Here is a 27,512-nt window from a genome sequence, read left to right as displayed (position 1 = left end):
TTTAGTCGACGAATCGCTTCCGGAAATGGTAGTTAAAATGTATTTGTTGGCAAGGTAGTTTACTCTTAGGTAGATCCTAAAAAGAACCGATGAAATTGATGGTTAAGTAGGGAACGTAAATACTTATAATGGCTCTAAAAAGTGCCAGTGGTGAAATTTTCAGGCTATTTATTATTATTCCTGATGATAAAGAGCTGGCTACCGGTTGCTTGATTCTTACCCTGGGAGTCTCGATGTACGAAGACTCTGATGGAGGGAGGTACGCCGCTGACCAAAGAATATCTCGTCTTCGGGTCGTTCCCCGGATAACCAACCGCTTATCGTTGGACGGGAACATGTGAGTAAGTGCGTTGGGGACGTGACGACCAAGAAGGTAGCCATTGTGGCTGCCCGTGCCCCTCAGAGCTGTTTTCCCTGCCTTACATTTTTAGCCAAAAATTCTCTAACTGCACCAGGTAGGATGGTGGGACTGCCACACAACTCTGAAGAGTTGGTGCAGATTGTGCTCTGGCTAAATATGTCACCTCGTATTATGCCAGAGACGTCATCGGTTGGAATGAATTTTTTTTTTGATCGCACTCATCGAGATTCAGGGTCAATGGAAACCTAGGTCCCTTCCCCCTTACAGAAGAGTGTCGTCCGTAACCGGGATATCCAGCTGCAAGACTATTATCAGCATACTCTGTACAGCTCATTGAACTGCCAGTGTACGACTGTATGTATATGGAGACGCTCCGGCGTATTATATCCACACTTATTTAATTCTGTTGCAGGTAGCCTTGATTTTGTGTCGACGCCACCTAGCTGATTTTACTGAACTAAAGTAAAAAGCTGGCGTATTTTTGCAGAACTTTGAGCTCATTTATTGTAATTGTTACTTAATTTTTTAAGATAAAAACTGTACTAAAACCATCTAGGAAGTATCATGAATCAGTGTGCAAAATTTCAGCAAAATCGGTTAGTAGTTTTCGCGGTTAGCGATTACAACGGTTTTAGTGACTTTGCTTTATATAGTAGTAAGATTAGGAACAGAAAAAGGAAGAAAATCGTTGTATCTTTGATCGGAACTTGGCAGTGTAGTGTTCTAGCAGTCCAGCCACAGACTAATATAAGTAACAATTTTACTGATACGTATTGTTATAACTCTATCAAGATTGATACAGCAGATTGGGAAATCAGCATCTAGATCGGAAGTATGCCACACTGATGAATTCCAGTTGGCGATTGAGAAAAGAACGACTCTTTTTATTTTTTCTCTATTCCTTTTGTTTCCTTTTAATGCTCTTCAAACTCTATAACTTTGGCATTAAGTGTGAGTTTTAATAGGATGTTGAGCTTGCTCCGTATAGATAAGTGCATATGCATGTGTGGTCGCAAATTATTTGCGATACGCATAAATAAATAATTGCAGTTGAATCGTTGAGTAAAGAGTTGGCGTTTAATTAATTTAAAATAATATTCATTATAACTTATTTTAACGTTATTTCTATAACATGTGTCAGTATCTTATACCTGATGTCTATGCCCTGGTGGATTCAGTCTCGCAGTCTTCGTTTATTTAGAAATCATTATCGAACCCCTTAGGACATAAATGTTTAGCTGACGATACTATGACAATTGCTAAGCGAGCAGTAGCTTTCGAAGTACAGCCTTATTTGAAAGTCAACGTAGGGGGAGGTGGGGCATACTCGACATAGTAAAAGTAAATGCTCGTAAAAAACGTAAAATAGGACGGATCAAAATTTAAAAAGCACTAGTAGATAAACTGACCCTCCTGCTTAATTAATTAATTGGTTAAAATTCCCTTTTTAATTGTATAATAGATATTTTGTCAACTAAGTAAAAAGTAGAAAATTGGCCCGGTGTGCCCGCCAGGTGGGGCATACCGAGCCCTAGGATCAGTTGTAGAATTTTTCCGACTGTACAAAATGAGTGAAATAGTAATGAATTTACTTGAGACACAATCTGAATTAATTTATTTATACTATAGTGTACGTATACAACAGTTCATTATGTGAAAATACTTTTGTCTCTTATGATTTTACTTTTTTAAATTGTCCTCTTCAAGATAAACAACGAATATTTCATCAAATGATTTTTAATACTATTATACATGAATATACACCCGTTTTTATCTAGGCAGAGATATCTTTTTTTTCTTCTTTTGATTCAATTTTTTATGAAATACCCTATTATAAGCCTATTTTCCTTATGGTTAATAATATAATTTATTAATTTTAAGGACATAGAGTAAAGAATACAAGAACATTTCTTATTTATAAACTGTGAATCATAATTAAGGATAATAAAATCACTCTTAAGTGAGAGATTTGAACCCACAACCTTCTGTTTCGTAGATTATTGCTCTGCCGATTTGGCTAACGAAGGAGACTACAGTTTCATTTACCCTTAGTCCTTATTTATTTATGCTATGAGTTAAATTTTTTTACGATAATTTACGTTCAATTAGTTGAGTGTCATGCAGTGGCATAGAAAGGTTAGGTACGCAGTATAAACAGAGCCGTTGACTGGAATGTGTCCGCCCCACTAGCTGCATCGGTAAATGCCCCACATTTTATTTTATTTTTTTCAATTAACGATGGTGACTTTCAGTTGCAGTTAAAAAAAATTTTAAAAATTCGTATTTAAAGTTAAAACTTCCAACTTCCGATTAAGTGTATTTTCGAATCTATTTAATAGTTTCTTAATGTTTCTTCAAACATTTCAAAAATGATGCCGCACGACAACATAAACCTCTAAATTTGTACTTTTTTTTCTATCTACGTAAGTTTTAAAAACTTTTTTGTGCCCAAAAAATACCTTATGTTTACTGCTGCCAATAAAAAAATAAAGAAGTATTTAAAAGTAATTAAATGTTTAAAAAAGTAGGTGGCCCCTTCTAATCGCCTGGCTTCGTATACCCCACCTTCCTTAAGTTTTGACATTTCAGTTTTAACTGTCAATAAAATCACCTCTTACACATCATCCTTGTACAAGAATATTTTATAAACAAAAAGCTCCAGAGGACTGCAGCTTGTAAGTCCAGAATTTTACGTTTAAGCTTCTGTGGAGTCTCTACTTGACGCAAATTTTCAGGTGTTGATCATTGAAAAAGAATTTGTAAGATTAGATTTAAGTAAGCCCATTACATTTAGGTGTGTCTTAAGCTGGCTCTTATCTCGGCCTATTGAATCAACATAGGATCCTAAAGATACAACTCATTAGGCATTTCACACAACTGAAGATCGATTACTGCAAGAAGTTTAACAAAATTCTTTGATAGTGAAAGATATTCCCTTCAGTAAGGCCTCTTTGTCATAAGAAAAGAAAGAGTGTGGAGATTAATTTGTTACTACTCATAGTAGACCCCTCAAAAATAAATTTAAATTCAGGTTACGCTTTAAAGATACAAAAAATTTAATTTCTTGTAGTAAACAATCTCTGCTAAGAATTAAAATATTTAACAAACAAAGTTTGCTTGATTTGAGAAAATAGACATGTAACGATTCTACTTTCTTGAAACAGATCCCTGTTAAGTCAAAATTTAACTTAAGGTAACTTTAATTTTAATATTAGAATGGACCCTCATATGAGGTTTGTTTTAAGATCAATTTGTTAACTACTCTTCAAAATCGGATAAAACGTTTCCTTTTGTTCTACATTGCTTAAATTTTTAACCTGTTGGGTTAGCTAGTTTCTATAAATATAAGGCCATAATTTAATTCAAAAGTTGAGGCTCTTACTGTTGAGTAAGGTAACTTTATTTCGTCTTAAAATTTTAAATAAATAGTAAGGTTGGCTTGAAGAAGTCAAGGCCCGTGGAATAAATCAAACTTTCTCGATATAACTTTTATTGTTCAAAAGTAAATACAGTAAAATTACATGGTTATTCTGATGCTCCACAAGTCTATGCAACTGCTTTGTTTTTAAAGATTCAAGTACAACATACGGATTACGTAATTTGTTAGTAGCTAAGAGCAAGATAGCACTAATTAAAACTTATTTCTATAGATAGAAACTCTGTACTGCTTGTTTTCTTGCGAAGCTCGTTCATTATAACATAGCTCTTGTATCAGACTTTCAGCCAGAAGTTCACACTTAGACTATTCAGGAGTAGTTTTATCTTGATTAACTGATTTGTCCTAAGAATGACCAAGCCAACCTATGTTGCAAATAGGTGCTCACAGATTCAGACTCATTGTCTTTCAGCAAAGTGGTGTTACATTAGTAGTGAAAAAAATCCAGTCGATATAGCACATAGAGGTATTTTTTCATTAAATCATTTAAATCAAGAGTTATAGATTAAAGAATAAAAAATTTCTTATACATGAAACAGGAGATATAAACAAATAACCTTTTAAGGAAAAGACGAATAAGTCAGTGGAAGTCCTTTACGTAAATAAATAATTGATTTTTCGTAGATTATAGTTTAGATACTTAAGTTGGTCTAGATTTTTAAAATTCACTGCATATATTATACATTTTTTTTACAAACTTCCACATCAATTACAAAAAAAAGTAAAACTTTTTCTTAAGGAAGTTGAGCACTAAATGAAGCTAATTAAAAACCTTTTTTTGTATCAGTTGACTTTTTTGAATGGTTTCTTTTAACAGAAAATAATACGATTGTGTTGAATACTTTAGAGTTACAAAATATTCGATCTTACTAGTTATATTTTTCAATGTGTAGTGGCTGATCTCAAGTAATTGTAGTCGAAACAATTTTGTTCACGCCAGGCTGAAATTCACATTACCTTAAGTGCACTTACACTGGCCTCGGTATCACATTGCGTTCCGTAGTGACGTATGAATGATGTTCTGCACAATCCTAATGTATAAGCTGAACGTCGATCTACACAGAATAATGTGGAGTCAGGATCTGATCATACCTTCCACATATAATCAGCTGCTTACAGTAAAGTATGGTGCTTCTTGCTCGCCGTACCTATCTCTGTGCACTGTTGATATTAACAACCTGCACTACGAGTAGTTGGTTTAGGGTTGCCGTGTTTTATCAAATTTACTCTTTTTATTGAAAGACGATTTACGGGTAAAAACGTACATGTGATATCAATAAACAGTTATTGAATAAATAAACGACGCATATTTATTTTATTAAAAACAAAGAGGATAAACAAGGTCTTGACTGTGCTTAACGATTAAATAGGAATGTAGTGAATTTATAAAAACTTTTGTATTCTCTCATTATGTGATACATTATTTAAACTCAATTGCAAAAATATAACATAAAAATAATCATACTAAAAACTTACTTGTATCGAGCCACTGGTAAATATATTTTTCTGCGATAACGAGATGATGAAATACAAAAATATAATCTTTCTTTATGTATGCGTTTCTACAACAAACTTTTTATGGTAGTTTTACGGTTCAAACATAGAATCTTCTCGTTTCAGCAGTATCAGAAAAAATGAGTTAAAATTACTCACTTTTGATTACGGTAGTTTGGTCGACTTATTGAAGCAAGACCGTCTAAAAAAAAAAAAACTCTTGCGTTTTTCACACCCTCAGAATACCTTGGTTTTTCCTCTTAACGCCCTCCACATAATTTACTCCACCGATTCTGCTAAAAAATTTCACGAATCATCGAGAAAAATATAGTCCCCATGACAACTCCTGCTCTCGCATCGTCCTCATCTTGGCTTTATTGATGTTTTCGCAAAATTTTCTAAGCAGTAACTGGATTACATACAAAAATATTTTAGATTCCTTCCAGTATGACTCTCTGTATCTCGTAAAGATTAACTGCAAGAAACGTTGCTCAGTCTGATTCATGAGTCTCCCACTTGTTGTTTTATTCAGACCCTTTGGATGATCTTTAAGCGCTTTTCACGATTACATGTCCTGCTAAGCTCTCTCGTGTATCGTTGTCGATGGATGCGATAGAGCCTCCACTGAGAGACCGCAATATTAGTCTCATCGCTTTTTACACCCAATGAAATAAGTACGCTCTGCATGGCCTGCATGTTTTTATGGTAGGGAATATGAGTTGGAGGAAATGGAGGTGGTGTTGTTATTTGAAACATTGGGAAGCTAGAGGTCTAAAAAGTGTTCCTTAGTTCTACGCAAAATTTTGTAAAGTAAGATTTGTATACGTTCATGCATATGTGTCTAAGCTGGTATGTGTAAGGGCTTGCCTTTCGGAATTATATGTTAAACGAAGTGTGTAAACATTTAAAAAACTTTCAAGTAAAAGCTCACAGCATAAGAAATACGTTAAATGTATTAGAAAGTGAGATACTAAACGTATAATAATAAGTATAACTCTTACATTTTATATAACTTTGTAAAGTTTGTGGTAAGGATTTCTTACTATAATGTGAGTAGAGTAACTTAATAAATTCCATTATTTATGCTACTATTTACATAAACTTAAGGTGTATGTATTAGTGCTAGTATTCTGTATACCCGTGATCATAACTGTTATAATTTCATTTCTACCAAAATAAGTGTAGACACGATTTTTTTTTTTGTTCTTTTATTGCTTTTTATATTGAATGTAATCTCAATTTTTTTAAGCAGAAATCATACATACTTACATTTTCCTTTTTTTTTATAGGTCATATATTACTTACTTTGAAAATGACATGATATTTTTTAAAAATCATTTTCCTCTTTCATTTTCACAGTACTCAAGACTCAAAAAAAAACATACTTAAAAAGTTTTTTCTGTATACCCCCGCTGAAAGTGTTTTATATCTGCTCTGCTCCAAAACAGATAATCAGCTTTTCTGACAAGGGTATGCAGAAAAATAGTATACGCACTACGTTTGGAGATTAAAAAGTACCCTGGATTTCACGTTATCTGCCCTTAGCTTTGCCTCGGGGTATTCATGTGAAATCTGTGACATTCTTAACCTGGCTCACGAGGTGCGAAACATACCATTGTACACATTTGTACAGAATAGTGTTTTTTCATTTATATAACAACTTTTTCAAGATAAAAATAAATTCTTAAAAAAGTGGTCACGTCTTGGTAACAAATTTAAACATTAATAGTAAAAAAATTTTGAGCCATATTCCAGCAAGTACGAAATATATTTACGAGATCTTTATAAATTTTTTCAAACGTAACTTGTAAAAATAACTTATGCTAAAAGCTTATATTATACCATTTGTTACAAAAAAGCCATGCTAACAACCCAACTTTATTTCAAGATTTAAGTAATAAAAAAGATGAGGTGTACAAAAGCTCATGTAACAGAAATACTTTTGTAACATCAGATACTTATCAGCTCTGTCTTACTCTAGTCATTTTCTGCATTGTAAAAGCTGAATAATTTTTCTTTAATGTCTTATAACAAAGGAAGAATGTCTATTTTAGCACAAATACATTTTTTCTCTAAATTAATGTACAAAAAGTTTTCAAGTAGTATCCATCATGACTACAATTGGTTTTTCAGTATAATAATCTTATTAATGGTTTTTTTTTGATCCCAACAGTTTAACGTTGACGAAGAAGCAGGAAAACGTCAAATCTATCATAGGTACTGTATGGAACGAGCAGCTACACATTTATCACACATATTTACTACAGTGTCTGATATAACAGGATTTGAATCAGAACATTTACTTAAAAGAAGACCTGATGTTATAACACCAAATGGATTAAATGTTAAAAAATTTTCTGCCATACATGAATTTCAGAATCTGCATGCTGTAAACAAAGAAAAAATTCATGAGTTTATTCGAGGTCATTTTTATGGGTAAATATATGAATCTACTTTATAAATTATTTTTCTTAAAGCTCAAGTTGTAGTTTCAGAATTTTTTCTTGTAACCATTGCTTTAGAACGTTTCCATGTAATATATTTATTTTCAAGTGAAATGTACAATTGCGTTGATACTTGATTGCTAAAGCTACCTAGTTTTTTTTTTTAAGACAAAATGGCGTTAGGTTTTAGTTGCTTATAATTACAAAACAAAATATGCTTTTCTAATAACTAAACCTACAATTAAAAAGCTATGTGAGGACTCACGTAATAACTATATACATGTTTTGTATACAGTTTTTAATAAGTGGTTGATAAAAATGTTCTTGACCAGGATGATAATACTAGTAAAAACATTAATGCAAAAATAAAATTAGTAAATTAAAAGACAAAAATAAGTATAAAACCTAAGGGAGAAGTGGACGCAAGAGCTTTAATAGTATTAAAGAGCAATAAACGATAATAAATAAGAATACATGCTTACATATATGCACATGGACACGTAAAGTGTATCTTTGGGTGTGCATGTAAAAATGTATATAAATTTGGCCTGTGTGGTACACACATACATATACATTCACATAAATACACATGTGTATATGTTGATGCTTATATATGTATAAAAAATGAGTTCTTGTCTCTATCATGCCTTGTAAAGTTTGACTTACCCAGGAATTTTCGTTAGTATGCATAACAGAACTGGGCAAGTATTTTAGTGACCCTCTTCATAGTTTTTCTTAATACATTATGTGATAAATCACGTAGCGTTTTAAATAGCCTGTATTATTCTAATAATACATACTAATGAAATTTTTAAAGTAATAAAATAGAAAACATTTGACTGACCTTACTCTAAAGAGAACGCAGTGAATAAGTAAAATTACGTTATGAATATAAATTTTAGAAAAACGAATTATTTTCGATTTTTCTAGTATTTCCTAAATACCTTCAACAACAGAGAAATTTATAAAAAGTTATTGTACTCAAGCTTTATCTTATATTAGCAATCAGCTGACGAGTATCTAAAGCCTCCTATCTAGTGGTACAAATAGTTGTATTTCTTGAAATGAGTTGTCAACCATGCAAAATTGTACAGTCAAAATTTAAAAAAGATCAAGTTTTGTTTTTTTTCAGCTTACTATACTTCTGTGTATTACACTAGCAGCATTTAGCTGTCTCATACCTAACACTAGTAGTCTTTAACTATTTATAATTTTTATTCGTAGCGTATATTATAGGGGCACAATGAAACGAGGGCTAATCAAAGAATGAGAACAAAAACTTAAAGAATAAGACATAACTATGAGTATTGCTTTATTCCTCTTAATGCTAACATCATTACATTTTTTTTTATCGACAGAAATACAATAAAATTATTTTTAGGGCTGATGTAAGTTTGTTTTTAAGTCTTGGATGACATTTTTCTTACTGGAAGAGCGCAAAAAGCTTGCTGCATTTCGTGTTCATAGTGTAAACACTTAACGCCCTGAGGACGAAATGTGTAATTATTACCACTAAATAAACTTTGAATGTTCTTGAATACTGTATCATTGAACTCATTGGACTACCTTTGAATATTTGTCGAATGGTAGTTTTTGTCGGATAAGTGCCATCGTCTCTAGGGATATTTTGCAGCCCGAGGGATGTAAGGTAGCCGAGTGGTGTGGCGTTTCATTAAAATTCTGTTTCAATTAACTATGTTCTTGACTTTGCCTCATTTCAAAACTTGTAGTTGTTGATTTTCTTTTTTTTTTTTTTTTTTTTTTTTTAATGCCGAAAGAATACAACCTCTTGTTGTCTTACAGGTATTGAAGGTTATTGTTGTGTTTATCCCGAAATTCATACTTAAGAATTACAAATATCATGTAACAATAATAAACAGAACATACGGAAAACCATTAAGTTTTTTACAGTAAATAAACCTATGTACCCCATTTTTAAGTGAATAGGAGAACGGTCATTAAGATTATGCCTGATTCTTGAGTTAACTTTTTAGTGCTCCTATATCACTGGAAAACTGCCTTCTTATATAAAGCCAAGAAATTTTCAAGTACTATGTTATTTAATTCTTGTTTTTTTAATTTCCAAATTGTACTACTATTTAGATTGTTGCTGCTAAATATTGAAAAAAAAGTTTAAAGCTTGTATGACATCAAATGCTTGATGTCATTTGTGTGCGTGTATGTGTGTCAAAAGTGTTTTCAGCCGAGTGCTCCACGCGTGTGCTCTGAGTGAAAAGCGCATGCGCCGCGCTAGAAAGAGACGGTAAGACTGAGCTCCGTGCTCTCCCCGGCTTAACATCGCTCCGCCAAGTCAGTCGGAAACTGCTCTGCAACACTAAAGGGAGTAAGAGCCAGTCACGCTACACTGCGTCTCTTCTCCCTCCTATGTAAGAAAGTCAATGTACGCGAGTGTTAACTTCCGAACGAAAATTATAGCTGACTCAATAAAAGGAAGTCGCCTTTTTATTAACCCGCGTACACTACAATTCCCAAAAGTTCTCGTCAACTCTTGTCCGTCCTTCCGATCCGGCGCAACAACAGTGCAGGAGCACTGCCTCCTGGGCCCAATCCTGTACATTGGTCGTTCGAGCTGGATAGGACAGGGCGACGTGAACAAGACGCCGAGGTTGCCGAGCTACCCGCTCGCCCTTGGCCACACATCGTTGGCTGCCGAAGCTCGCCGAGCCGTGCCATCTTCCAGCTTGTTGACGGCCATCTTTGTCTGCGCCTCCAGCGCACATGTGCTTGCAGCCGCACCCGCCGCTGCTGCTGTGCTCTCCTGCGTGCTCCCGTACGCGGTGCTGTGGTCGTCGTCGCCGCGCGCCCTATACACGGAGCTGCAGGCCGTCGCCACACGCCGAGGTTGCCGAGATACCCGCTCGCCCTTGGCCATACATCGTCGGCTGCCGAAGCGCGCCGAGCCTTCGAGCCTCCAGCTCGCTAACGGCCATCACCGTTTGCGCTTCCGGCGCATGTGTGATCGTCACAGCCGCACCTGCCGCTGCTGCCGCGGCCATCCTTGTTTGATAACAGGTGGCCAGCCTGCCTGAGAGCGTCGTCGTTTGGCGACGTGTCACATCAGTGTTGTTGCTGCTGCGCCGCTGTTCGCGCTTTTGAAGAGCTGCCACTGCTGCTTGCTCCGGCTCCTTTGCAGGCTACGGATCAGCTACGTGGGACGACGCTACGCAGCACTACTTGCTGCCGACGTCGCTCACTACTGCTTGCTGTTGACACGGGCCGTACGCATGCTGATCGCTGCTGCCGCGAGCTTTCCGAGCTCCGTGCTTCTACTCAACGAGCGTCACTAAACAGCTGATCGTCAATCAGGTTCATTTACATAATTGCGTTTGTGTTAGCGTTCTTAAAATTTTATCTACTATTAAGTACTATTAAATTCTTCGCTATTGTTAATCGAATTAAATTTAACTGGCTCTAACACTTACGGTCTGATTATTATTCGCGAGTTACATGCTAGGATTGTTTTCGTGGTACTGTATTGTCGGTATTGATTGTAACGAGAAGCGCTGTCACATGGAGCACTAATTTGCGTTTGTTCGCGTCACCCGTGTTTGTTCGTGCTTCCTGATTCGATCTCGGAAACGCTGTTTTTACTCAATTTCCTTTGAAATGGCTGATTTAGAAACCCTTTACGCACAGCAGCTAGCGCTCTACAACAAAATAAAAAATGCCTTCACTAATTTCCGAAAGTTAGGAGAAGCGAAAATGACTCGGGGTCAATGCAAGACTCGGAGTAAGGTGGTTAAGGATTCGTACGATCAAATGTTAATGATTCATGATCAAATTTTAAATCTTGATAAGGACCCCAGTGGACATGAATACATTAAGAAAAACTTGATTAATTTATTTGAAGAGACCTATTGCTCAGTCGCAGGTCACTTCGAGGATTATGGGTCTAGGTTCGACCCTCCGACCTCGCCGACCGCGATCCCCGGCTCAGCTTCCACCTTAGCTCTACATAGTCTGTCTTCGTTACCTTCTGTTAACATTTCTACGTTTTCAGGCAATTTTGAGGAATGGGAAAGCTTTCGCGACGTTTTTAAGGCTTTAGTTCACCAAAAAACTGAGCTCCCAACTATTATTAAGTACCAGCACCTGCGAACTCATGTGACCGGAGAAGCAGCGGACCTGATAAAAAATATTTCCCTCTCGGGTGAAAACTACGCACAGGCCTAGGACGCTCTTGTCAGGTATTATGACAATAAGCGGTGCTTGGTTACTACATACACGGGTATGATTCTTAGTTGCTCAAATATGAAATCCAACTCCTGTGCGGAAATGAAGCGCTTAGCTAAGGAAATGTTAGATCCCCTAGATTCTCTCGTCGCTTTGGGTAGAGAAAACGGAAGTGAAGACATTCTCATCGCTCTCATCGTTAGTAGGTTTGATAATTTTGCCAATAGAGATTGGCAGAAGCATCTAGGTAGAAGCGATGAAACTCCGACTCTTGATCGTTTGCGTAAGTTCATTGCTGCACAAATCATTTCGTTAGAGACGTTAGAGTCGAGTAAACGGAAGCCTAACCCAGGCCAACAACCTGACTCTTTGAAATCCAAACTGAAATCTTCATTTGTACATCAGAGCACTGCATCTCCTGATGAGTCAGGATCTCCTAGTTGCTTTCTTTGTGGTAAGTCCCATTGCTTGCACTCTTGTCAGTTTTTTCGTAATAAATCGCTCGATGAAAGGAGGCAGATCATTAACGATAGACAACTTTGTCTTAACTGTCTTGGGCAACATTTTGTTAGGCAGTGCAAAAGTAAGTTCTCCTGTTGAGTTTGCCACCGGAAGCACCACACCATGTTGCACAAGGAAGAGGTTAAGTCTACTCCCGCGAAAGGTCCAAACTTGTCAGGCAAATCTACAGATAGTAAAGAGGGAGATTCTGACAAGCATCAAGGGTCTCAGTCCGACCAAAGCCTTTGCGCTACCGCTAGCTTGTGCCTTAGCCCTAGTTTCCCCTCGGGACCCAAAGTTCTGTTAGCTACCGCTCGAATTTATAATCGTGGTCCTCATGGTCAGAAAGTTTTAATAAGAGCCTTGGTTGATCAGGGCTCTCAAAGTTCCTTAATAACTCGCTTGCTTTGCGATACGTTGAGTCTCAAAACTCACCCAGCTAGTATTTCGTTGACTGGTGTAGGTGATTCTTCTACGACCTCTGTTTGGAAGAGAACCTACATAACTTTCCAACCTCACTTCGAGTCGAGTTTTAAGTGTGATACCGAGGTCCTAGTAGTTCCGAAAATTTCCTCTTATAAGCCTCCAATTTCAAGGAGCTTACTAACACAACCTCACATTCAAGGACTCCAACTTGCAGATCCTGACCTATACGCTCTAGATAAAATAGACGTTCTGCTCGGAGCCTCGGTCCATGCTCATGTTATTCAAAGCTCGATTTGACGGTGCCCTGCAAATCAACCTATAGCCTCCGCATCCAGCATCGGATGGTTACTGTCCGGACCTGTGCCCCATCCACCGGGAAATGTCCCTTCTGCGAAGCGGAAAAACCACATGATCACTGCCCGACCCGAAGACGTTACCGTAATGCACATCTCTAAAGACCTTGATCTCATTGAAATAGTGCAACGATTTTGGTTAGTCGAAGAACCCCTCTTCATACCAGAGCTCAAGGGAGAGGATCTTCATTGCGAGGAACATTTTGTTCACACGCACTCGCGATCCTCGGACGGTCGATTTGTGGTCAGACTTCCGTTTATAAGTCAATTCGCCGACGCTCCTTCCCTTCGGGAAAGCTCTTATAACACGGCGCTCTCCATGTTTCGCCAACAAGAGAAAAGGTTTAGGAATAACCCTCACCTGTTCGAGTCATACAAGACCTTTATGGCTAAGTACCTGGCTCTTGGTTACATGCGCGAAGTATCGAATTCGAGCCTAGCGAAGTGTTCTCTTTCTCATCATAAAGTTTTGAAGACCAATGCGCCAACTCCTAAGCTGCAAGTTGTCTTTAATGGCTCTGCTAGGAACAGAGGTGGTCTGTCTTTGAACTCCTTACTCCACACAGGTCCAAATCTCTTGTAAACTCTTTTCGAGTTGATTCTCAGGTGGCGGTTTTATAAGTTTGTCTTTACCACCGACGTAGAAAAGATGTTCCGGCAGATTCCAGTTTATCCAGACGATCAAACTTTTCAAGCGATCCTTTGGAGACCTGACGTCTCTTCTCCGATCAAAGCTTACTTCCTTACTACCGTCACTTATGGTCTCGCGTGTTCTCCCTTCCTGGTGACTCGTGTCTTACGCCAACTTGCCTCTGAGCATGCTGAATCGCATCCTAGAGCTTCCAGGATTTTTCGCGAAGAATTCTACGTAGATAACTGTTTGTCAGGTGGTCATTCGGTGGAGGAGGCCTCAATAAAATGTGAGGAACTCACGGCACTGGCGCGGTTAGGTGGATTTCCTCTTCGCAAATGGTCCTCTAACTCGCCGCAGGCTTTAGCTAGCATCCCTCTTGACCATCGAGTCGACCAGCCAAAGACTTTGCAAGAAAATTCAGAAGCCATTTCAGTCCTTGGATTGTCATGGGACCCCCAGACTGATGAATTTGCTTTCAAATTCACGGTTGATGAGTTTCCTAATCTCTGGACCAAGAGAACCTTGTTCGCCCAGACTGCCCGGTTCTTCGATCCTTTGGGCTGGTTCTCATTGGTGATAATAGTTCCAAAGATGTTGCTACAATCACTGTGGTTGCTTAAAATTTTGTGGGACACACCCCTTCCAGACTCAGTTGAACCTTGGGTCAGGTGGTTGAGTGAGATTCCTCAACTCAATCAAGTGAGGATTCCTCGTTGGAATTTTTATTCCTCTAGTATCCGGTTAGAGATCCATGGATTCGCTGATGCGGTCTAAGTCAGCCTACGCCGCTATCGTCTACACCCGCGTGGTTGTAGAAAATGTTGTTCACGTGTCGCTCCAAATAGCCAAGACCCAAGTTGCCCCCCTTAAGGTGCTGAGCATTCCTCGGCTTGAGTTGTGCGGTGCACATCTACTGGCTAAAGTCGTAAGACACTTTACTGATAGCTGTCCTTGTGATGGAGTTCCCATCCACCTGTGGACGGATTCTCTTAATGTCCTCCACTGGCTTAACGCTCCGCCGTCAAAGTGGCCGGTCTTCGTAGCCAACCGATGTTCAGACATCCACCACTTGATACCGAGCGTTAAATGGCATCACATCTCCTCAAAACAGAACCCAGCTGATCTGGCTTTAGATGCATTCTCCCTAGTCAGCTAATTGCCAAGCAGTTGTGGTTTCATGGCCCAGACGTGTTGCATGAGACTGATCCCCAGTACCCTGACCTGAAGAAACTTGAAGTCATCGAGCCGTCTCCCTCATTCAACCTCGTAGCAAGTTGTTCGGAAAAGGAGCCTAACTCCTTCGTTACCTCGCTCCTCAGCCGTTTCTCTCATTAGTTTAGGTTAACACGGGTCACGGCTTACGTCCTGCGTTTCGCTTATCGATGTCTTGGTAGACTGAGGCAGTCATCCTTAACAACATCTATACAGTTCACTGACCTGAGTTTCATCAAACGTGAAGCTTTTGCTCGATACATTTATTCAAGCTTGACTACCATTGAGTTAGAATCGGCGTCTCTGCTTTTGATCTTTGATCATCAACAGCGTCAGTTTGCTCATGACATTGCCGTCTTGAAACGCAACGCTAATCTGCCCATTAGTCAACAGGAGCATCTTCCTGCCTCGAGCCGTTTGCGTAAGCTCGCTCCTTTTCTCTCTGATGGATTGTTGCGAGTTAAAGGTAGGCTAAGTAACGCTTTGCTCGACTCTGACGCGAAACACCCACTAATCTTGTTTGGTAGAGATTCTCTCACCCTACTACTTGTTAAACGCTATCATCTTCTGACTCTTCACTGTGGTACCCAAATAACTTTGACCGCTCTTCGTCGAAAGTACTGGGTACTAAATGGTCGTCAGATTGTAAGTTCTGTGCTGTCTCACTGCTTGACCTGTCGCCGGTATGCTGCACAGCCACAAACGCAGTTGATGGCAGATCTACCAGCTGCAAGAGTAACTCCCTCACCAGTATTTCTAAGAACTGGTGTGGATTACGCCGGTCCTTTTCCTGTTCGTTTAGCAAAGCACTGCGGGAGAGGCACCCTTAAGGGCTACATTGCGGTCTTTATTTGTATGGTCACGAGAGCTGTACATCTGGAGGTCGTCGAGGACTACACTGCCGACTCTTTCATAGCGGCCTTCCTACGTTTCACGTCTCGTCGTAGCCAGTGCTCCGATCTCTATAGTGATCGAGGCACTAACTTTGTGGGGGCTGATCGGGAGTTGAGCAAAATGTTGATGGATCGTCATAAAAACGTCTCCTTTGCCGATGCTCTCTACACCCTTGGCACGCAATGGCACTTCAACCCCCCTTCAGCCCCCCATTTTGGTGGTTTATGGGAGGCTGCAGTCAAATCGACGAAATTCCACCTTAAGAGAGTCATCGGAAACCAAGTCCTTACCTTCGTCGAATTTTCCAAGTTGTTATGTAGGATTGAGTCATGCCTTAACTCGAGGCCCTTGGCACTCTTGACAGACGATCCCTCCGATTTGAGTCCACTAACTCCTTCTCACTTTTTAATGTTCAAATCTTCTTACTCGACACCAGAGCCTGACTTAACTTCCGAGAAAATCTCGCCTTTACAACGGTGGAAGCTACTGTCCCGAGCCTTACAATGTTTTTGGCGCAGGTGGTCAGCAGAGTATCTTAGCTCTCTCCAAACTCGCGAAAAATGGGTCCCTCCCCAACGGTCGTTACAGGTAGGGGACCTAGTATTAATTTAAAACGAGAACACTCCTCCTGGCAAGTGGCCTCTTGGGAGAGTCAAAGATGCTTTTGAAGACCCAAAGGCGCTGGTGCGAGTCATAAAGGTTAAAACTCAAAGTACTATCTTAACCAGACAAATTCATAAGATAATTTTGCTACGTACCGTTTCTGAGATCGAATCAATGGGCACACGTTGAGTAATTAAGTAATTATTTGAGAGATGGTATAACTATTTCCGCGGTCCAACCTCACCGCCTCACTTATTGTATAGTTTATACATATAATAACACTTAGAATTAATTCAAAAAAAAAAAATCGCACATTTTTTCGCTTTATAATTTATATTTTTCCCTTTTGCTTCGTTTTGGTAACACTCATTGTACCAATTTAAAGAAATTAAGAAAAATACCGTTATACAAAATTGTACCAATAATTTGATTTATTGTAAGTGGAAGGCACTCCACAGTTATCTTATCTATTGTTTGCCATTACTTTGATTGATATTGTCTCTGAGCTAGTTTATACCTGTTAGAGGACCTAATTTTCATATTTTTCTTGATGTTCATTCAATCTACTTTCTGTACATCAACTCGGGGAGTGTGTATGACATCAAATGCTTGATTTCATTTGTGTGCGTGTATGTGTGTCAAAAGTGTTTTCAGCCGAGTGTTCCACGCGTGTGCTCTGAGTGAAAAGCGCATGCGCCGCGCTAGAAAGAGACGGTTAGACTGAGCTCCGTGCTCTCCCCGGCTTAACATCGCTCCGCCAAGTCAGTCGGCAACTGCTCTGCAACACTAAAGGGAGTAAGAGCCAGTCACGCTGCACTGCGTCTCTTCTCCCTCCTATGTAAGAAAATCAATGTACGCGAGTGTTAAGTTCCGAACGAAAATTAAAGCTGACTCAATGAAAGGAAGTCACCTTTTTATTTACCCGTGTACACTAGAATTCCCAAAAGTTCTCGTCAACTCTTGTCCGTCCTTCCGATCCGGCGCAACAACAGTGCAGGAGCACTGCCTCCCGGGCCCAATCCTGTACAAAGCTGATTTTACGTCACATACTTGGTACGAGACTATATGGCTTCGATGTGACAGTTGGCATCCATTATTTTATTTAAAAAAATAGAGATGAACTTTTGACCATTTTTTTGCTGTGATGAAAAATATGTAATATTTTAAAATCTTTTTTAAAAAGAAAAAAAAAAGAAAAAAACGAGTTCTTTCTTATACAATGAGAAACAGTCATTATTGGGAACGTATGGAGTACTTGACGTATTTTTAACCCTTTTTTTGAGTAGTAACACTATATCAAGTTAACATAATGCACTAGCCTCAAATGTAAAGTTTCAGTCTAGTAAATACTGTAAACAAGTAGCAAGTCAGTTATTAGTACGAAAATTCTCTTTATTGATTATAAAAAAATAGGAAAAGATGTATCAACTATATCTGAGTTATGAAATATAATGTCAATACAATAGCGAAGACATGCTATTTATTGAAAGAGTTTTTTAATTGTTATTAATTATATTGTAAGGTATCTCTTACCAACATTTTTATTCAAAAATTGAAAAAATATACAAAAATGTTTTCGTAACATGAAAACTTGTGTCACTTAGAGTAAGTTAATACTTTTAAGTATAAAAATTTTGTATTAGTAATATACTTTTCATCATACCCTGACGGAAAGTTCGCATTCCCCTCCTGATTTCAGATTGGGAAGTTATACATTTCTGACCAGAATGGGAATTCTTTTGTTGGCACTTATGTACCGCGCAACTCTCTTCTAGTTAGTTCCTCCTGTATCAGTCGTCAGCTACTGATGTGTATATAGTTATAGTCAACAATGTACTGTACTAAGCTGACGAAAACCAAAAAACTTGGATCATAACCTTAATACTTATGCCATTCCAATATGTAGTTTGCAGAGTGTAAAATTAATGATTTAAGCAAGCGAGTAGTGTAGTACTCAACAATTCAAAACAATTAAGTACTCAGTATCTACATGTTTGGGCACTGTAAGCGTGCTGCGTGTATACGAATGAAGCTCAGAAACTTGCGTATTTGATGGTATACGTATAGGTCTGTTTTGTTTCCAAGTAGATTTACATACTAATATGATTCCCATCGTGCCTTTATAAACAATTTTAACATAAATTTTGTGCGTAATCAAATTGTATGTATAATTGAACAACTTCTACGAGTTTGGTTACTGCATACAGTACCGGAGTCGCTATACATTATTTTTTATCTCAATTGCTCTTTATTTCTCTAGAGTCTCTAGATCAACAAACGCATGAGGGTTCACAATGAACGACGGAACCAGTGCCTGTTGGTTTTATATAAAATTCAGTAACAAACAACTTTTTTTGGGTCTCAAACTTCCTGCCAGGTATGAAGAAAAATCGTATACGCCACTCGGCAGGAAAATAGCACATCACCGTTCGCGTATTTGACACCCTGGGCTTTGCCTCGGTTGGCAATATACAGATGGACGGCGATGTACTACTTTCCTGCCTCGTAAAGTAATAATCTATTTCCGCCTTCTAACCTCAAAATAGCACCTTCGCCACTTGATTTTGGGTTCTCAGGCGGAAAAATAGTGTACAAAACTCGTTCAAAACTTGGTTCTTTATGAACCTCGTTACGGCCCTAGCCTTCGGCTCGTGCCTCTCGGTTCATAAGTTGAAGCCTTTGCAAACTCGTACGTAGTATACTATTTAAAACACTGGTAAATGTCTTATTTTTTTTCACCCCTTTTCTTTTTTAAAATAAACTTTTATTTTTACTATTATACTTGTTTTTATTAATATCAGTTTTATTTAAATCTACTATTGTAAAGAAGTTTGTACAAAATAAATAATTTTATAGATTAAGTCTATAATCACGAGCAAAGTTCAATTCAATTATTAGATTAACTGCGTAAAGTTACAACTATCTCAATTCACAACACCACGTAGAATGCTATTAAGGATATTTATGGCATAAAGTATTTTATTATGCATTTTACTAAAACATTGAAAGGATGTTAGTAATAGTATTAGAATGTTAAAATAAAATTAAAAATTACTTTACTGCACTGTTTTCTTAAATATTAGGAGATTAAAAAATATATCTTAACGGACTAGAAGTACAATAAAATGGAATTACCAGTAAAATGATTAAATACATTTTTTTATTGCTTTTTTAAAAATAGATATCTATTGCACAAACCTTATATTCAATTTTTAAAGAGATCCATTAGCTACTTTTAGAACACAACAATAATAACATAATTTGTGAATACGGCAATGATATAAAAATTGCTCAATTTCGTTTTCAAACTGCTAATCATCTCGTTTAACTTACTAAAAATTAAATTCTAGTATGATTGACCTGAACATTTACTGCATTTTGTTTCTTAGTGATTACTGTTTTAGCACTCGACCTTACAAAGCCAATAGTTTCCTTATATTTAAGCTCCCGTATTATATTTCTTCTTTTCAGCGTGAAATGTTTATGTTCATTTAAAGTAATCTTATATTTTTGCATTATTTCTTTTTAAAGAAAAGTATGGTACTTATTTAACTCAAGATATTTTGCGTAGACATTCGAATAATCAGTAATTTTTTCTTGTGCAGGGCTTAAAAGCTAGTTAATTTTAATTTACTGTTTTCTGTTTGGTTGTTAAAATATTAAAACTATTTTGTTATCTATTACCGTTTTCTTAACCTACTCACATTTTTTTAATTTTTGGCAAAATTAGTTTTTTGTCATTGAGACTATTAAAGTGTTTTATTAAGTCCTTAAAGTGGCTTGGGCGATTTTTATCGACTTGATCAAAAACTCTGAAATTCTGAAATTGTGTAAATAAAGTATGCCAAATTCATTTACGATAAGAAAATAATGGGGTCAACGACTTAATTTTTTCGCAAATCACTACTGAAAATTCACCAATTTGACACCTACTCTTATGGACAGTCGTCACAAAATTGACTATATCTTTGGTAATCTTTGATAAATAGCAAAAGTTTAAAATAGTTCTTGAGTATTTTTTTATAAAGAATCTAAAAAATTTTCAAAAATTATAAAATATTAATCTGGCTTGCCTCGCAACATCTCACAATTTTTACAATTATAATTTTACGATACTTTTCTGGTAATTTCTTGATTTTGTACTTTGGTTTCATCGAATAAACTATATTCATTGAACAATTTACCGTCGAAAAGCGTTGATTTTGTAGGGGCACTTATGGCACTCTACCCCAGGTAAGGTACTAACCGCCCAAGCCACCTTAAAAAAATAGAAAAATAATATTTCTTTAGTAAGTTTTTTTTTATTTTTCCACGAAATCTTTGTTTAGTTTAATAAGCTTTAGCAAACTTCCTTCCAATTTTTCTTTTCCTTTAAAAAAAAAAAGATCGTGGTAATTTTTTAAAATAACCATTTGTGCAAGTGATTTTTTCATTTGACATAAGCTGTCGTCAACATAGTTTCTTTTTTTAACTGGAATTAAGATGAAGTCACTTGGAGTTAGATTTGATGAGTTACGAAAAAAAATGTTTAACTTAAACTATGATTTCTTGATTTTAGTCATTAAAACTGTGTACGTACGTTTTCGTACGTTATTCTGAAGAAAGACGACTTTTATTTTCAAATGAAAGTGACTTGAATTTTTTTTTCTAGATAACCTTATAATAACGTATAATATTGTCAAGTAAATGCTTATACTTTTTTCAACTAGTAGATGAAGATAATATCATATGCATCCCAAAACATAGTAGCTATAATGTTTTCAGCCAATTTTACCGTTCTTACCACCTTTGGAGGCCATTTATCTTTGGCAATCCAATGTTTCGACTTTTTTTTTCCTTTCTAGAAGTATAGTAGAACGTATATGTTTTATTTACATATACTAATCTGCGCATAAACTTATCTGGGATTGAGCGCATAAGCTCTTAAGGAGCCTTACAACAGTCCATGTGGTTGCGTTTATTCTCAGTTAAAAATAAATATGGCATCCATGTTGTATACTTTTTTTTTCATACTGTATTTATCACGCAAAATTATAACAGAAGTACTTATTAACACTTCTCTGGTCTCAACCATTTAGTGTAATTTATTCTTTGGTCACTCAACAGCATATCGTGGATTGTGGATAGTGCTCACGTCTATGGGACGTCCTGAACTATGCTCGTCTTTCGTTGATGTGTGGTTTCGTTTATATTTATTTTCCTAATTATTAACTGTTACGAATATAAGGGAAAATGTACCATGAATTTTGTGGATGCTACAATCGATATTTCTTAGATTTTTTAAGGAGTTATTGAACCACTCTCACATCGACGCAAATTGTTAATCAAACTAAAGAAGTTTACATTTTCACGGTGGCATTAAACTCTGCAATAGCAACAATGTCCACACTCAAACAAGCTGCTTAAAATATCATTGATATTAAAACCCTGGTGCTAAAGCAGCGTTTTATCATGCACCTAAAATATCACTCTTTACAGAACCCACTCACAATCTTGGTTCATTCTTCCAGAAAAATTACCGCGTAAAGCGTGAATAGTAAATTAAATTGTATAAGCAAATTTTATTGTCAAAATACTATTTCCTGGCTTATATTTACTAATTACTGACATCTTAATGTTTGTACCATTTTGAATAGATCTTCTTTTTGATACTTCCATGACTATTTCATCAGAGTTTTTGGCAAAAAAATTTACTCTAGGTTTGACCTCTAGAGAGGTTATAAATTTGATTCTAGTTGCTATGAATAATGTTATCAAAACTACCATAATCATGCCTTTCGGACTGTTTGAGTGTGTTCTTATGCTATTTAGCCTTCGGAACGCCTATTATTATATATTTTTTTTTTTTTTTAACAGAATATATCAAGTTCTAGGCAATCTTGATTTTGTTTTCATCTATTTGAATAATATCTTGATTTTTCCCCTACTTTAAAGAAATATTTTTAGCATCTATTAATTGTTTTAGAACGTTTTTTAACTTAATATTTCTAGGGATAAATTTGGTAAATCAAAAATTGTTTTCTTTTTCATCGAACACAAAATCTCAACACCAGTTTAGGTTTATTATCTTTCTTCTCATCCAAATCCAATGTTACTGATTTGCTTATTTATGAAAAATAGTCTTGACCTGATAAGCAATCAGACACAAGAACTAGGGGCTCTGCTTGTCTCGCCTTATAAGTGTCTAAGATCTCTTGACATTTTAGGAATAAGCTGAGACACATCGTCGCCTTGGAGGACAGATTTTATCACATCTATATGAACACTGTTGGTTCTTTTGAGACCTGTAATGATTATTGTTATCTTTTAACAATCATAGATTGATTCATTAGATAGGTAAAGCCATACCTATAGGATACTTAAAGGATGCTCTCGTATCCATACCATTTATCTATACAACTTTAGCTTTTAATAATCTCTATCACAAAATAAAATGACTTAAATGTATGTATTTTAAAATGATTGAAAATACAATTGAACTCTTTTTTTTTTTTTTTTTAACTTCTTCTTTACTTTCAAAAAAGAAATTTTTCACTAAAAAATTACCAAATTTATAATTGCATGTTCATCATTACATTATGTTATCGACAATAAAAACTCATTTTGGCTTTCAACAGTAGTGACTATAAGCTTATCGTACGAAAAATACTAAATAAATATCAATGATCCAACATTATCTAAATAACGAGCAAAGACGGCATCGAAGATTGTTCCATATTTAGTGGTGGATGGTAATTGGTTATTAATCATTTAACAGTTACAATTTTCTTCCAAAAATTAAATAAATGGTTTTTAGGATGAAAGCAGCTTTAGAAAAAAAATTAACATTCAAATCTCCGATTGTCACAATAGAAATCTTACAATAATCTTTTTTAAGTATTGCAGAACCCTCGTCTGTATATATTAATGGCTGTTCTTAAATAAATTAAATGATTTAGTTAATAGAAGTGTTATGTGATGCATAAACAGCTACAGTAATTATGTCTTTGTCTCTTTGCACAAGGCATATACATTGACAAATGTTTCCTATTGAACTTTCACTGACATTAGCACTTGTTTTATCTGGAATGCGTAACTTTTTTAACTGTTCAAATTTTTGTACCGTTTGGTGATGCGTCACATGTTTCCATACATTTTTTTGATACTTTATCTGGAAAATTTCTACTTGACCCATTTTGATTTTAAAGCTTCTTGAGTCTAATTTTACTTTTAAATTCTTGCATTTGTTCAGTGATGTCACTCGACTTATAATAATGTTTTAAATGTTTTACATAAATCACGATGATGAAGAAACGATGATATTGGTTATGCTAAGAAAAAATATTGGTACATGGTCCTAGATTTGAAATCTTTAACCTTCATACGTCAATCAGATCATCAGTTCACTACGCCACAGTGCCACTTAAAACAATCAAGAAATTTTTTTATCTAATACGCCAAAATGTGTCATAGTATAGTTCTGGTTAACATGACAACGATTTTGGTTTAGCTATAGGTAATCACATGAGAACAGCAAGTCTCTACTAGGTTACTTTATCTTTGTTGCTAAGTTTTTGAGCAAGAACTGTCTCATATTGCACAAACATACTTTTTATGTTATCACCTGATAACAATGGAATAACAAGTGATTGCAGGCGTTGGTACGTTAAGTTCGGAGGGAGCAAAGCCCTACCTAGTGTAGACACACACACACACACACACACACACACACACACACATATACACGTTTTTTTCGGTTACAAAGAGTATTGACTGCGTTTACTAAATTTTGTAAATTTGTAGGGTATATTTTTATATTGCTTATAATATACTGTGCTGTTTGCCGAAAATGTAAATTACGTTGTTATCACTATAAATAATGTATATCATTTTATTTTTTATTTGAACTAAAAACAGTTTCATAAAATTGTAAATAAATTACATTTCGTAAAAACAGAGAATAGTTGGGCAATTGTGCATGAATCGTTTATTTTTACATAAATGTCTTTCGTAGTAAAAAACAAAAACACCCAAAAACACCTTGTTTGAATAATTCTTTTGTTTCAATATACTTTCTTACGTATATTTACAGCAAAGTTGCTAAAAGCATTTTAATCGCTAACCGCGAAAACTACTTAACCAATTTTTCTGAAATTTTGCATACCGATTTGTGACTCTTCCTAGATCGTTTTAGTATAGTTTTCATCTTGAAAAAATTAATAACAAAAGCAATAAATAAGCTTAAACTTTTGAAAAAATATGCTAGCTTTGTGCTTTAGTTCAGTTTCATCTACTAAGTGACGTCGAAGTAAAATCAAAACAACTTGCAATTGAATTAAATAAGTGTGGTTATTGTATGACTAAGCAACGTACCTAATATATAGTCGTTCACCGATAGTGCATAAAGCCAAGAGCTGGAAGTCGTGCAGCTAAGTACCCTGGCTATCGATGATACTGTTTTCTAATGGACAAGCGACTTACGTAAAACTCCATCCTGATGGACCATGCTTGACGAGTACCACCAATAAGAAGGCGTTCTTAACGCAAACGTCTCTAGAGAAATATCAGGAGATATCTAACTATAGCACAATCTGCTCTAGCAATTTAGGATTTTATGGCCATTCTTCCAACTTTCCTGTTGCTGCTATCAGAGCAGATTATATTACAACAGCAAGCCAATGAGAACAGCCCTGAGTTGAAGTAGCCACAACAGCATCCTCAGTGGTTTGTAGCAACGCCATGTCCACAGAGAAGGTATTTTTCAGGCCCACTTTTCTGACTACCGATGAGCGGTTGGTTATCCAGGAAATGATCCGAAGACGAGATATTGTTTGGTCAGTGGCGTACATCCCTCCAGCACGGTCTCCGTACGCAGAAACTCTGATGGTTAGAGTCAAGATACCCGCACAGCCAGCAGAAGTCAGCAGTCATTAATAATAATAATAATCATAAGAAATGGCTAGAAGTATCACCATTGGTTCTTTTCAGGACAATCATAAGTATTTACGTTCCCTACTTAACCATCAATCTCATCGGTTCTTTTAGGGACCACTAAACGTTAAACTACGTTGCTAACAAAAACATGTTTACTACTATTTCGGGCAACAATTCGTCGGCTGAAAGACTATGTAAGCCGGCCTCTATTCAATCAATTAAGTCATTAACTGACAGACGTCACGAGCGGAGTTGTTCGTCGCAAGACTGGAAACCCCGGTGACCGACAATCCTACACTACATAACTCTTTTGACTCTATAAGCATTTTACCAGGAATCACCGATGCTCTCCGAGGTCTGCTCTAGGTGAACCTAACAGCTGTGAAAAAAAAAAAAAAATTAGGCAAATGGGACAGTCTCTAATAGGCAAGCATCACGAACCAACCTCCTAACCTTAGATCACCAAAACGACTGAGTTCTGTAAAAAAAAACAAGGTGCTTTAGACACCAACCTCTTTGGCGTAACACTAAAAAATGTTGGTAAAGGGTTCCACCACTAGCTCTAACGCTTCAGAGGTTGCAGATTTCCTTACGATCAGTCTGGTGCTACTACAGCAGTCCAGAGAAGATCAGCCTAAAAAATCCAGGCAACTTCAGTGAAAAAAGAGTTCTGCTTATCGATCTTTTTTCAGGCCATTAGATGTTAAATTACCTTACCAAAATATACAATAAAACTTACAAAAGTCGACAAGAAACAGCCTTTAGAGCTCACAAAAGTTTCAACCATGCCTACTGTCACAAGACAGCGAATTGGAAGGAAAGTTTCAAATCTTATCACTTAAATCATCCAGATTTTTCGATTGGTAGAATAATGTGTATTTGTATTCATTGTGGCAATAAAAAATGAAGAGATTCAGCTCCAGGATTCTGTGGCTCTGGTGATAAAGTTGTAAGATTGGAAAAAACAGTTTTTACTTTTATATTTTTTCGGACCGTTAGTTTTTATTATTTATAGTTTTAACAAAAAGTCTTTTTTATTCATGATAACTTGAGAAAGTGCAAATCAACAATCCTGTAGGCCAAAAATTATTTTATAGCTTAAGGAACGCACGGTACTTCTTAGAATAGTTAATTTTTTTACTTCTTACAGTTTATTGTTTCATAAAATAAACTGCATTGATTCTGAAAAAATGTGTTTCTAATGAGAAAATTTTGGTTTTTAGAAGTGTTAGGAATAGATGTAAAATTTTTGACTGAAAACGTTTTACATTACGTTTCAACACACTTTGGTGTTTTGTTCAGTGAATCTCGGATGAAGCTGAGACGGGGGACCACTGGTATATTATATCGTAAAAAACGAAATTACTATAAATTAAGAAGAAATTCGATTTTTGAACTAAAATTTCTAAGAAAACTATTAGTATTGAAACGAGTATGCCAAAACTATGATGTCTATAAGGTACATATGATACCTTACTCAATTCTCATAATGTATAACATTAGTGGTTAATTGTAAATTGACATCGATTGTTAGAATTATAACAAAACTTTTTGATATGATAAACCTGTTATCAATGATATTCATATACTGACACATTTTACGAAAACCAACCTAGCTCAGATTATTACGAAGACCATTAGTATTTATAAATTTTTGTAAAAAGTATCGTCGCTCTGACACAGTTATAAAAACAGACGCAGCCCGTGAATTTCTCACTAGGAGTAATCTAATATTCAGATTTCTCAAGAAGATTATCAAAAAGTTATTACCAGTTCATCTGAGGTACTTGCTGGCTTCTTTATTGATAGTAAGAAATCTTTGTCAATTAAGGTAGTTGTTTCTCAATATACAGGTCAATTTTATATATAGATATACAATATACATATGGGGCATTTCACGATGGATGTTCCAGCGAGGCGCGCGAGCGCCAAAACACTCACTTTTCAGCTCATGATTGCAACCTCATAATGCATTGTAAAAAAATAATGAAAAAACATTATCGGCATGTTTTTTTCTTAGCTTTCCGATAATGTTATTGGTTTTGCA

At 36.2% G+C, this 27,512-nt stretch overlaps 1 protein-coding gene across 3 annotated transcripts in view; it reads left to right on the top strand.

The window, feature by feature from the left end:
- Positions 1-27,512, top strand: part of GlyS (glycogen [starch] synthase) — a 1,005,553-nt gene that overhangs the window by 432,287 nt on the left and 545,754 nt on the right. For all 3 annotated transcript variants that reach the window (XM_089593760.1, XM_089593761.1, XM_089593759.1), the window contains one exon: positions 7,465-7,727. In XM_089593760.1, the coding sequence (XP_089449886.1) occupies positions 7,465-7,727 (263 nt within the window). The remainder of the gene's footprint in view (positions 1-7,464; positions 7,728-27,512) is intronic.

Source organism: Copidosoma floridanum, unplaced genomic scaffold, assembly GCF_036245765.1.
Source record: "Copidosoma floridanum isolate Cflo_tuat_1 unplaced genomic scaffold, Cflo_Japanese_pri ptg000020l, whole genome shotgun sequence".
In the NCBI taxonomy this organism is placed as follows: domain Eukaryota; kingdom Metazoa; phylum Arthropoda; class Insecta; order Hymenoptera; family Encyrtidae; genus Copidosoma; species Copidosoma floridanum.
This window is presented reverse-complemented; position numbering and strand designations above follow the sequence as displayed.